Below are 14,161 nucleotides of genomic sequence, written 5' to 3' on the forward strand. Positions count from 1 at the left end.
CAGATTGGCTAAGATCAAAACCTCAGGTGACAGCAGATGCTATCTAGGATGTGGAGAAAAAGGAACACTCCTCCATGGTTTGTGGGATTGCAAGCTGGTACAACCACTCTGGAAATCAGTCTCATGGTTACTCAGAATATTGGATATAATATTACCTGAGGACACATCTATACCATTCCTGGGCATATACCCAAAAGCTACTCCAACATATGACAAAGACACATGCTCCACTGTGTTCTTAACAACCTTATTTCTAATAGACAGAAGCAGTAAACAACCCAGATGTTCCTTAACAAAGGAAGGGATACAGAAAATGAGGGCATCATCCTGAGTGAGGTAACCCAATCACAAAGGAAACTCACACAATATGTACTCACTGATAAGTGGATATTAGCCCAGAAACTTGGGATACCCAAGATATAAGATACAATTTGCTAAACACATGAAACTCAAGAAGAACGAAGACCAAAGTGGGTACACTTTGCCCCTTCTTAGAATTGGGAACAAAACACCCATGGAAGGAGTTACAGAGACAAAGTTTGGAGCTGAGACAAAAGGATGGACCATCTAGAGACTGCCATATCCGGGGATCCATCCCATAATCAACTTCCAAATGCTGACACAATTGCATACACTAGCAAGATTTTGCTGAAAAGACCCAGATATAGCTGTCTCTTGTGAGACTATGCCGGGGTCTAGCAAAAACAGAAGTGGATGCTCACAGTCAGCTATTGGATGGACCACAGGGCCCCCAATGGAGGAGCTAGAGAAAGTACCCAAGGAGCTAAAGGGATCTGCAATCCTATAGAGGGGACAACAATATGAACTAACCAGTACCTCCCTGGAGCTCGTGTCTCTAGCTGCATATGAATCAGAAAATGGCCTAGTCAGCCCTCAGTGAAAAGAGAGGCCCATTGGTCGTGCAAACTTTATATGCCTCAGTACAGGAGAACGCTAGGGCCAAGAAGTGGGAGTGGGTGGGTGGGGGAGTGGGTGGGGGAGTGTGTGAGGGACTTTTGGGATAGCATTGGAAAAGTAAATGAAATAAATACCCAATAAAAAAGGGAAAAAATAAACTCAGTGGCATCTACAGAGAAAAAAAAAGAAGAAAATGTGGTGTTCTTACACTGTGTAGTTCTACTCAGCTATTAAAAACAACGAATTCTTGAAATTCTTAGAAAAATGGATGGAATTAGATAATATCATCCAGAGTGATGTCACCCAGACACAAAAGAAAACACATGTTATGTACTCATTGATAAGTGGATATTATCCTAAGAGCTCACAATACCCAAGATACAATTCAGAGACCATGTGAAACTCACGATGACGGAAGACCAAAGTGTATATGCTTCAGACCTTCTTAAAAGAGGGAGCAAAATCCTCTTGGAATGAAATATGACGACAAAGCATGGAGCAGAGACCGAAGGAAAGGCGATTCAGAGACTGTCCCACCTGTGGATCCATCTAATATATAGAATCTAAAACCATACACTACTGCAGATACAAAAAGTGTATGTTGACTAGAGCCTGATATACCTGTCCCCTGAGAGGCTCTGCCAGAACCTGGCAAATACAGAGGCAGATGCTCACAGCCAACCATTGGACTGAACACTGGGTCCCCAATGGAGGAGTTAGAGAAAAGACAGTAGGAGTGGAAGGGATTTGAAACCCATGGGAAGAACAAAAATATCAAATAACCAGACCCCATCCCCCACAGCTCCCAGAAACTAAACCACCAAACAAAGATTACACATGGATGCACCATGGCTCCAGCTGCATATGTAGCAGAAGATGGCCTTCTTGGACATCAATGGGAGGAGAGGCCAGACTGTGCCTAACATCTAACAAACACATTGACTATACTCACCAGATTTGTTAAGTATACAATACACTGCCCATGGGATATTGATGGTAAAGTGGTGGGTCTGTCTAGAAACATGAGAAAATGAGGAATAAAACCTACTTTAGGTTTATCTTCACTAAGGAAGTGTTACTCTGTACAATGAATATGTAGACAGTGTTTGTGCTACAGCGAGATTTTCTCACTTAAGAGTAAATTTTGGCAGTCTATAGACCATGCAGAATTGATACATATTTGCTCTGAAGGCTTTTGGTTTTGTTTTGCAAACTGAGGTACAGGTAACATCCAAGAAATGAGCAAAGTGTGAAACACCTCCTACAGTGTGTGTGAGCATAAACCTGTCAGTATGTTGAGTCTGAGACACTTGCCCAAGGTATAATTTTCTTATTGCCTGGGATGGCTGCTTACCCAGCTATGCACTTAAGTGTCCACAAGAAGTCTGAGATTCTTCTGAGAAGTCCGAGACCATACTAGGATTTACAAAGTCTATGAATGGCTGTATCCCTGGCCACAGAACTTCCCTCCAGGAAGATCTATAACTGAGTTTTCATGAATCTTCGTGTTAAATTCTTCTCTGAAGCTAGCTTGCTTTCCTCCTCCACACCTGGTATGTATTTAAGCTTTTTATCTTCAGGATGCAGCCTTCAGTGCCACGTCTTGCCTTCCACTGTCACTTTCCTGCCTAGGAACAGGAAATCCACCTCCCTTTTAAACTTTGTATTTGAGGAGCAAGGGTATTTGCTCACCTTGCTTTGTCACTTTCCCTAGTCTGTGGAATCTGTTAGGTTTTGTTTCCTGTGAGGAAAACTTCCCGTTTTCACCCACTCTTCCTTCCACGACAAGTTCCAAGTGTACTATTTTCTTTCCAGTCCATGAAAGAGAAATCTATTCCTGAGTATCTCTATACCACCCACCACCTTGGACCTGAACTTGAAATTTTATTTTATCAAATGTATGTTTCATTATATTAGCCACATTTCTTTTTTTTGTTGTTGTTTTTATCAAACACTATCTTTATTCCTTCCTTTCCCTTCACTTTTTGCATTTTTATGAAACATTTCATTTGTAAGTATTTATTATGGCATGATGTAATCTTGTGTGTGTGTTGTTATTGGTGTTTTGTTCTCTATCTTACATGTACACACAGTGACCTACATTTGGAGCTGATTGGACTGTATTAGTGTGCCAGTTTACTATGTTACACTTACTTTTCTATTTCTCTTCTTATGCTTTTTAACAGCTCATATTCTTCTTGTGATTTCCTCTTTCTAATATGCTTAAATAGAAAAAAACACATTATTAAAGGCAATCTAGAGTCTCAGATTGTTATAAAAATATTCATGTTGACCATCTATGAGAGACCTCAGTGAGTCAGATCATCCTATTATTTTAGTTAAGTCTCTAGATATATGCCATACCTTCAAGTGGAACAGAAATAATACCTCTCAGTAAGGAAAATCCTAATTTGTATGTGGCATGGACTACGTTCCTGTCTTGTTTAAATTACTTAGTGTTTAGGAGTAAAACATCTCTATCAGAACCTGTAGACCTATAATATCCCCATAACCATTCACATGTATATATTATAATGTCCAGATTTATTCAAATACCACACCTTGGTTTGTTTTAAAATCTATGCTACTCTTTACGGAATGATATTGATGTGTAATTTTTTTGTAAGTCTCACCAGATTATGTTTAACAGTACTTTCTTTTCATTTCTTAGGAATGTTTATACTTCCAGGATCTATCATTGGCCGTTTTTTGGGAGGCTATATTGTTGACAAATTGCAAATGAATATTAAGAACAAACTTAAATTTATAATAACAGTATCCGTTGTATCAATTATGCTTTTCCTATTACTGATTTCTGTGGCATGTGAAACTGCAAAATTTTCTGGAATCAATGAAAATTATGATGGGTAAATATATATATTTGTAGACTATATACTTTAGTCATAACTGAAGGGATATTTCCTATACTACTATCAGTAACTACATAAATATATAACTTTCAAATATTAACCATGCAAATGAAATGTCAAACGTGATTTTCTTCTTATACAACTAATACATATCTCATAGAGATATTTGTGTACCATGCATTTATTAGTGATTTATGATCAAAACTTGAACTTTATGTTAGGGTGTTCAAAATGTAACAGATTTTACTAAAATATCTGTAACTTAGTTTTACCTTATGTTCTTAAATTGATGGGTCTATCTTGTAAGCATCACAGAATAGATTTGATGTATATTTGAGCATGCACATAAACATTTATATGAAATATCCAAAGTTCAAAGGACTTTACATGATTTCATATTAAATATTGGACAACATAAAACTATCTGTAAACCAGACGACTGAGGAAATGAAATGATAAAAGGTAATTATAGCACTTTCAACTATAATGGGATAGCATATTGACAAACTACTGTTCAATAAATTCTACTCAACCTGATCACGAGGCTATAAAACATGATTTTAAAGTTACGTCTTTTTTTTTTAATTTAGTTTTGATTTTGTTTTGTTTTGTTTTGTTTTATATATTCATTTTATGTCCTGCTCACTGCCCCTCCCCCTAAGTCAATCCATCCTACAGTCCTTCCCACATCCCCCTTCCTCTTCTCCTCTGACCAAGTCAAGCCTTCCCTTCCCCTCCACCCCACACTTTAGCATTACAAGTCTCTGTGAAGCTATGTAATTCCTCTTACTCAGAGGCAAGACATGGTAGCCCAGCTAGAACATACCCCATGTATGGGCAACAGCATTTGGGATAGCCCCTGTTCCAGTTGTTCTAGACCTACATGAAGACCAAGCTGCACATCTGCTACATATGTGCATGGAGGCCTAGGTCTAGCATGGGCATGTTCTTCGTTTGGTGATTTGTACTCAGAGAACCCCAAGGGTCTACGAGAGTTGATTCTGTTGGTCTTCCCTATGGAATTCACATCACCTTTGGAACCCACAATACTTCCTCCTATCCTTCGATAAGAGTTTCCAAACCCCATCCATTCTTTAGCTGTGGGTGTCTGTATCTGCCTGAGTCAGCTGCTGGGTGGAGCCTCTTTCAGGACAAAATGTTCCTGTCTCTAATCCTAACAGTATCATTAATAGAGGTAATGATTGGTACTAGCCTATGGAGTGGGTTTGAAATTGAGCCTTTTTCTCAGTCTTTGCTCCATTCCCAATGCCTGCATTTCTTGTACATAGAATAAAGTTTGGTTCAGTGTTTTGTAGATGGGATGGTGTCTCTATTTCTTCACTGCTGTTCCTGTGTGGCTATAGCAGGTGGCCTTTTCAAGTTCAAAATCCCCAATGTTGTGAGTCAAATGTCACCCCCATTGATTCATGGGCACCTTCCTTATCCCAGGTCTCTGTCTCATCCTGGACCTCCTCACCCCTATCAGTTGCAGGATTCCATTCATTTTCATGGCTCTGTAGCCATCTCTGCTGCCCTTCCCCACACCTGATCCTGAATCACCCATTACCATCCCTACCCCTCTTCCACCTAGTTCCCTCCATCCATCTGCCTCTTTTGGCTATTTTATTCTCCATCTGAGTGAGATTCAAGCTTCCTCTCCTGGGTCTTCCTTCTTATTTAGCTTATTTCTGTCTGTGGAGTATAGCATGGTACATGTATTTTACAGCTAATATCCAAGTATAAGTGAGCACATGCATGTCCTTTGGGGACTGGATTACCTCACTCAGAATGATAATTTGCATTTCATCCATTTGCCTGCATGATTCATGGTGTCTTTGTTTTTTAATACTGAAGCATATTTGATTGTGTAGATATACCACATTTTCTTTATCTATTCTTCAGGTGGTGGACATTTAGGATGTTTCTCTCTTCTGGCTATTATGAATAAAGCTGTTGTGAAAATAGTTTAGCAAGTGACTTTGTGGGATGTTGGAGCACCATTTGGGTATATAATCAGGAGTGCTATTGCTGAGTTTTGAGGTAGAACTATTCCCAGGTTTCTGAGAAACCACCAAATTGATAGCTAAAGCGATTGTACAACATTGTTCTCCCACCAGCAGTGAAGAAGTTTCCCCCTTGCTCCACATCCTTGCCAGCACTTACTATCTCTTGGGTTATTAATCTTTACCATTGTGATGGTTGCATGATAGAATTTCAAGTGTTGTTTTGATATGCATTTCCCTGAAGACTAAGGAAATTGAACATTGCTTTAAATGTCTCTTGGTCATTCAAGATTCCTCTGTTGAGAATTATGTTTAGCTCTGTACACCCTTTTTAAAAATTGGATTATTTGGATTGTTGGTGTCTAATTTCTTGAGTTGTTTGTAAATTTGGGGTATTAGCCCTCAGTCAGTTATAGAGTTGAAGAACCTTTCTCAATCTATAGTCTCCTGATATGTTCTTGTTCTTGCCTTATAGAAGCTTTGCAGTTTCATGTGCTCTCATTTGTCAAATTTTAATATTACAGCCTGAGAAGTTTGTGTTCTGTTCAGGAAGCTTTCTCTCATACCAATGAATTCAAGGGTATTTTCTACTTTCTCTTATATGAGATTTATTGTATCTGTTTTTATTTTTTATTAATCACACCATTCGTTTACATCTTAAATTATATCCATCTTCCCAGTTACCCCTCCTCAACCCTATCATCCAACATCTGCCCTCACCTTTTCCTCTATGAGAGTGCGCCCACACACACCCACTCACTCCCAACCCACTGCTGCAGAATCCCCCTACACTGGGTCATCAAACCTCCACAGAACCAAGGTCCTTCTGTCCCATTAATGTCAGATAAGACCATCTTCTAATACATATGCATCTGGAGCCCTATACACTTCTTAGTTGGTGGTCTAGTCCCTGTGAGAACTAGCTGTTCCAGCCAGCCAACATTGTTCATCCTATGAAGTTGCAATACATTTCTGCTCCGTCAGTCCTTCCACTACCTCCTCAAACAGGGTCTCAAGCTCATTCTGATGGTTGGCTCCAAGCATATGCATTGGTCAGGTCATGGTAGAGCTTCCAGGAGAACAGCCACATATTAGGTTCCTGTCAGCAAGCTCCTCTTGGCAACAGCCAAAGTGTTGGGGTTTGTTGTCTGCAGACAAGATAGATCCCCGGGTGAGGCCATACCTGGATGTCCCTTCCTTTAGTCTCTGTTCCATTTTTTACCCCTGCATTTCTTTACTTTTGACAGGAACATTTCTGGGTTAAAAATTTTTGACATGACTGGGTGCCCCATCTCTCCACTGGAGGGGCCGTGACTATCTACTGGAGGTAGACTCTACAGGTTCTATCTCCCTTTAGCTGCTCATTTTGGCTAAAGTCATCCCTGCTGGGTCCTGGGAGCCTCTTGCTTCCCTGGCATCTGAACGCTCCCAGTGGCTACCCCCAATTTTTATGCCCTGCTGCTACATAATTTTATTTGATTCCCTGACTCTCTGGACCTCTTTCTTGCCCCCACCCCAGTACCTGATCCTACCACCTCTTATTTTCCTCCCCTCCCTCTCTCTCTCCCAAGACTTCCCTCCCTCCTCCTCCTGGGATCATCCTGTTCCTCTGTGCAGGAATGAAGCATCCACACCCTAGTTGTCTTTCCATGTAAGCTCCATATGGTCTGTGGGTTATATTGTGGGCATTCTGAGCATTTAGGCTAATATCTACTTATCAAGTGAGTACACACCATGTGACACTTTTTTTTTTTGGTCTGGGTTACCTCAATCAGGATGATATTTTCTAGTTCCATACATTTGCATGCCAATATCACAAAGTCATTTTTAAAAAGTAACTGAGTAGTACTTCATTTTGTACTACATTTTCTGTATCCATTCTTTTGTTGAGAGACATCTGGGCTGTTTCCAACTTCTGGCAATGGAGCATCTTTTGGGTTTTTGCCTAGTAGTGATATAAATGGGTCATCAGGTAGAACTATTTGCAGTTATCTGAGGAACTGCCAGATTGATTTTTGTGGTGGTTTTACCAGCTTGCAGTCCCACCAGCAATGGAGAATTGTTCCTCTTGATCCACATCATCGCCAGCGTCTGCTATCACCTGAATTTTTTATCTTAGCCACTGTGATTGGTGTGAGGTGTAATCTGAGGATAGTTTTGATTTGCATTACCCTGACAACGAAGGATATTAAACATGTTTTCGAGTGCTTCGCAGCCATTTTCAGATTATATAGTTTCAGAATTCTCTGTTAGCTCTGAACCCCATTTTAAATAGTATTATTTGGACCACTGGAGTCTAACTTCTTGAGTTCTTTTGTATCTGATTTTATGTTAAAGTCCTTGAACAACTTGCACTTGAGTTTTGTGTCAAATGACAAATTTGTATCTATTTGTATTCTTCTAAAATGTATACATCCAGTTAGAGCAGCACCATTGATAGAAATTGCTTTCATAGTTCCTTTGTATGGTTTTGGATACTTTTTCAAAATTCAAGTGTTGATAGTTATGTTGGTTTATATCTGGGACTTGGATTTCATTTCAGAGATCAACATGTCTGTTTCTGTACCACTACCATGCAAGTTTTATTACTATTGCTCTGTATAACAGCTTGAGGTCATTGTTGTACAACAGAGGCAAATCCTCTGGAAGTTCTTTTATTGTTCAGGATTGTCTTGGCTATCCTGGATTCCTTCTGTTTTTCCATATACAGTTGAGTGTCGCTCTTTCAACGTTTATAAAAAGGTGGGTTGAGATTTTGATGGAGATTGCATTTTGGTAAGATGGACATTTTCACTATGGTAATCCTACCCATCCAAGATTATGGGAGATCTTTCTGGTTTATAATATCTTCTTGATTCTTTCTTCAGAGATGTGAAGTTCTTGTCATACATATCCTACACTTAATATGTTACAGTTACACCAACATATTTTACATTATTCATGACTATTGTAAAGGATTTTGTTTCTGTATTTTCTTTCTTGACCCATTTATCATATGTACAAAGGAGGGCTCCTGAACTCTTAGAGTCAAGGACTCTGCTGAAAACTAAGCCATGGAGTGTAAAAGAGACATTGGAAAATGTACAAAAGATGTGTTTCTGATCATATACAACATTTAAAAGTAATATTTAGTAAAAAAGATGGTTGCATATCAACCCCTTCTGAAAGTAAAAAAAAAAAAAATTGGGGCAGTCTCAATATTCTGTGTTTTTTAACTAATTTGAAATGCTTAATAAAATTCTTACAAATGCTTTAAAAAAAGAAAATGACATAACAAAACATGGACAAATAATTTGAAACAATTTCGTCAAATAATGATTACATATACATACAAAATATGCAGATAGAAATTAATTCACTCCCATTAGTCTCTAGGAAACTGTCCCATATCGGAATATGCAAATTAATGAAATCGTGCCATTACAAAGTAATGTGGAGAACAGCTGAAGCTCCTACATACTGCTAGCAAATTTCAACCAGGAACTGAAGATATCCCTGCAGGTGTCATGAAATTAGAGAAATGAGCCACAAAGAGGTTAGAGTAAAATTGCAGTTCTGGTTGACCTTGTCAACTTGGATCAAATTCTGGGGAGTCTGATGGCATTTTTGTCTCTTCTCAAATTATGTACCCAAACTACTCAGATGGCAACCTTTCCTCCATGTTCACTGATCTGTTCAAACCTCGTATACATCACAATAAATTTTACCATTCACTATACCCTTTCTATATTCACAATTCCTCTTCAGTATTCTCTTTCTCTCAAGTTAAGGGCAGTTTCTGTTCTCAGTGCTCAGATCTCTGTCCTTCATGTGTTAATTTGTACATGAAATCAGTTAACATAGGGCTTCAATCTTGATGCTGTGTTTTCTTTCAAACTTTAATTGGATGTCTCCAGAAAGCAACCTAAAGACAAGGTTCAAACCCTCAGTAGTGATAAGCAGATAAGATGATATCCAAATCGATTTTACCCCAATAACATAAATTTTGTTGGTTTAGTTTATGTACTACAAAACTTAAGTACTAACTTAAACATTGATTTGAAGAGCAGTGGAACAGAATGCCCTCAATAAACTGAATGACCTGACCTCTGTACATTTAATCAGTATCAGACTTAAGTGCTTTACCTCTTACTTTTAATTGTTCCTGTACTTGAATAGAGCTCTGTTGATATTTTTTCTTTCATGAAGACACTGACACTGATTTATTCTTGGTATTAGGGAAATTTTTCTCATGAAATCACCTTTGATATTGAACTGTTCCTGCTTTGAGAGAAAAACAACAAATAAACAAACAAACAAAAAAAAACCTAAGCTCATGTTGCAGGTGCTAAGCACTAGCTACCATCACTTGGAACTCAGTTGTTGCTGCTCTGCACTACTGGACTCTGACAGGAAGAGCTGACAGGAGGCAGGCAGCAGGAGCTCTGAGTTCTGGTCAGATCATGAGGAGGGTGAGCCCTGAATCTGTGTCAATGGCCTGGAAGTTTGAGAGCTTTTGAGTCCATTCTGCATGCCTTACCATGGTGTGTCTGGCAGAAAATTCTATCAACTATCTATCTATCTATCTATCTATCTATCTATCTATCTATCTATCTATCTATCTATCTATCTATCTATCCATCCATCCATCCATCCATCCATCCATCCATCCATCCATCCATCCATCCATCCATCTATCTATCTATCTATCTATCTATCTATCTATCTATCTATCTATCATCTATCTGAATTAAAAAAATATTTGTCAGGAATTTTTTCTCTCTTATGGGTAATTTTCATATTTAGTATAGCTCTGAATGATTTGGTCTTCTGTATCTTAAAAAATGTTTTCAATAATTGCACAGAATTATTTGTCACCAAAATTGAGAAGTTAGGACCATGTTAGTATCACTCTTCCAAAGGTGGAGAACACTTTTCTGTGAGAGCACCAAGTATCCTAAAACCCTAATATCAATTTAAATAATTTTTCTTACATTCTCAAATTATCTTGTGCTTCATGTTTTGGAACAATTGAGGAGGACTTTGTAGATGTCACAGCAGGAAGAAAAATGAACTCTTAATAAGTCAGAATGAAAACTTGGTACAGATTGACTTCAACAACCTGAATCAAACTTTAGGAGGTCTAATGTCAGGCTGTTTAATATTAAAACACAGCATTTGGGGGGAAAGTTTCTTGGTGTAATAAAGTTGCCAAGTGCACAAAGAAGCATAATTCCATTGAAACTCAACTCAGGGTCTCTGTCAATTATCCCATAAAGATGGGTTCTAGCGATAGACTTCCAGTACTAAATTATGGATATAAGGAAGGATCTACTATTGTCATGATCATGTATACAATAGAGAGATTATATAGGATACTAATCACCTCTAGTCTTGGTTGTGGTAGCTTTGGGGAACTGAATGCTGTACAAGCAATATAAGGACCATTTAGATCACCTTTAGGGCTGGCTGAGAGATCTAATCATGGTCTGCTCCAAAAGATAATGTAGAACAAATGGCTTTTACTCACTTCCAATTTAAAGATTTCTGGATGAAAGGAAATGTAATATGTCCAATCCTTTGAGAGAAAAATCTGTGTGTTTAATATGTCTGGTCTCCCTGGTGACCTGTAGTCACAAGAACTTTTGTGCTCCTAACAATAAACCACTTTGGAAAAATGACAGTTTTTTTGGAAAAAAAGTTTTTAAATAGGTAGCTCAAGAGGTGGTTTAGTGTTTAAGAGTACTTCTTTTTCTGGAGGTCCAGGTTTGGTTTCTTCTATCCACATGGAAGATTGTAACTGTATTATCTCTAGTCCAAATAGATCCAATGGCTTTCCTTTGCTTCCATGGGTGCTGCACACACATGGTACATATACATATATTTGAGCAAAGCACGTGCACATAAAATAATCCTAATATAGTTAGATTTACAACTTTCATACTATTTAAGTAGTCTACTTTTACTACACAAGACTCATGAAAAACATGTCCTTATAAGAACAAAGGTCCTGTGAAGGCTTTATGCCCCAGCATAGGTGAATGCCAGGACCAGGAATGGGAGTGGGTATGGGAGAAGGGGGAAAGAGAAGAGGATAGGTGATTTTCAGAGGAGAAACTAGGAAAGGAGATAATATTTGAAATGTAAATAAAGAAAATATCTAATAAAAATTATATGCCCATTCCCCCAAAATGAACAAAGGTCATTACTGCAAAAGAAGCAAGGAAAATATAAGTATCATGTGATTACAGTTTATAAAATCCCGACAAGTGAACAGGAACAGAGTACCAATAAGTTATAATGTGTAAGTAATTAAGTAGTAAATTGATAAAGTAAATCTTTGAAAGGGGGAGGGTGTCAGCCCATTTTAGGTGATGATGATTTTGTTTGTTAAATACTCTGATGAAAATTTTATGACAGCATAAAAATAATTCAAATGGTACATATTTCAAGATTTATTTATGTTCAGTTTATGTGACTGAGTATTCACTGGCATGTTTATTTATGCACCATATATATGCCTGGTGTCTAGTGAGACCATAAGAGGGCATCAGATTCCCTGGAATTGGAGTTATAGATGGTGTGAACTGGCATGTGCATGTTGGGAATGGGATTTTGCTCCTCTGAAAGACCAGGATATATTCTTAAGAGCTAAGTCATTGCTCCAGGTCTATCAATTGGTACATTCATGTGTGTTTATTATGGTTCTATACCTTAGTAAATATTTGAAAAATTTTTTTCAAAATGCATACTTATGGATAGTGTGGATACATTGATGTACACATTAACAATTTAAATAATGGTATTATAATTGTGTTTAATCTCAACTTCACAGATTTGGTATGATTGGAAGCCTAAAAGCTCCATGCAATGAGAAATGTGGTTGTACAACTTCTGCCTATAATTCTGTATGTGGACGAGATGAAAAACAATATTTCTCTCCCTGCTTTGCAGGGTGCCATGCTTCTAAAAACCTAAGGAAAGAAAAGGTAGAGATATTCTTGCTGTTTCTTCTTCTCTAGTAAATTTCACAATTTGTACATGGTGACTAGACTTTACTCGTAGGTCTCTAAAATTTTGCTTAGTTCTCTTTACTTTTAATTTTAAGCACATGGAAATAAAACCTAATTTTTGTTTACCAAATTCCCCTTCAGCAGCATTCACTGAACTTTTATCACAATCTTTCACACAACAACAGCTTGCCCAGTGTTATCCTGTGAGTCACCTTTCTTTCAAATGTCCCTTCTGCTGAGATTCAAAATGCCTACTCTACATTGTACTGATATTTCCTATTTTTGCTCCACTGCAAGTCAGATATGGACATTACTTTTTAAAATGGAAGTTTGCAAAGCCAGTGCTCTACCACTGAGCTACATCCCCAGTTCCTAATTTTTTCCCTTTTTTATTAGATATTTTCTTTATTTACATTTCAAATGTTATCCCCTTTCCTAGTTTTCCCTCCAAAAATCCCCTATCCCTTCCCCCTGCTCCCTGCTCGCTGCTCCCCAACCCGCTCACTCCCATTCCTGGTCCTGGAATTCCCCTATACTGGGACATAAAGCCTTCACAGGACCAAGGGCCTCTCCTCCCATTGATGACCGACTAGGCCATCCTCTGCTACAAATATAGCTAGAGCCACAAGTTCACCATGTGCTTTCTTTGATTGGTGATATAGTTCCAAGGAGCCCTGAGGGTACTGATTAGTTCATATCAATGTTCGTTTTTTTGATTTTGCACCAGAACTTACATATCCATTTCAAGAACATATCTGACATTATAGAAAACTACAAGCTATAGAGAACTCACACTTGGGAGGCAGAGGCAGGCGGATTTCTGAGTTCAAGGCCAGCCTGGTCTACAAAGTGAGTTCCAGGACAGCCAGAGCTATACAGAGAAACCCTGTCCAAAAAAAAAAAAAAAAAAAAAAAGAAGAAGAAAAAGAACTCACATAAATGGGAGAAATATAAATTAAGTGAATTAAATGTGCTCAAAACTCATTATCTCATGGCAGTGACTTGAACCTTCTTTCTTCCAGGAATTCTGCCACTACTCAAAACTAATTTCTTTTTTCTTACTCCTGCTCTGTTGTAGAGAGCAATTGCCTATTCTACCACTTATATAAATTTATGAGGCTCTCTTATTTTGTGTGTATGCATGGTTTGATGTATGTACCTGTTTGTGTGTGTGTGTGTGTGTGGTTTTGTGTATGTGTGCACATGTGAAGGATGCCCATGCATGCATAATGGTATTTGATTCTTCAAAATGGAAGAAGTATTCAGCTAGAAGGCCCATACCTAGACATAGTAAAAGCAATATACAGCAAACCAGTAACCAATATCAAACTAAATGAAAAGAAACTTTTAGTGGGAACTAAAAGCAGCAACTAGACAA

General features: G+C 38.2%; 1 protein-coding gene across 1 annotated transcript in view; it reads left to right on the forward strand.

Moving 5' to 3' along the window:
- LOC110305413 (solute carrier organic anion transporter family member 6C1-like) overlaps positions 1–14,161 on the forward strand; it is a 144,914-nt gene that overhangs the window by 83,543 nt on the left and 47,210 nt on the right. The window contains exons 8-9 of the mRNA XM_085844251.1: positions 3,590–3,785; positions 12,606–12,759. Of these exons, the coding sequence (XP_085700377.1) occupies positions 3,590–3,785; positions 12,606–12,759 (350 nt within the window). The remainder of the gene's footprint in view (positions 1–3,589; positions 3,786–12,605; positions 12,760–14,161) is intronic.

Source organism: Mus caroli, unplaced genomic scaffold (genome assembly GCF_978045245.1).
Source record: "Mus caroli unplaced genomic scaffold, Mus_caroli_1 scaffold_1, whole genome shotgun sequence".
Lineage (NCBI taxonomy): Eukaryota > Metazoa > Chordata > Mammalia > Rodentia > Muridae > Mus > Mus caroli.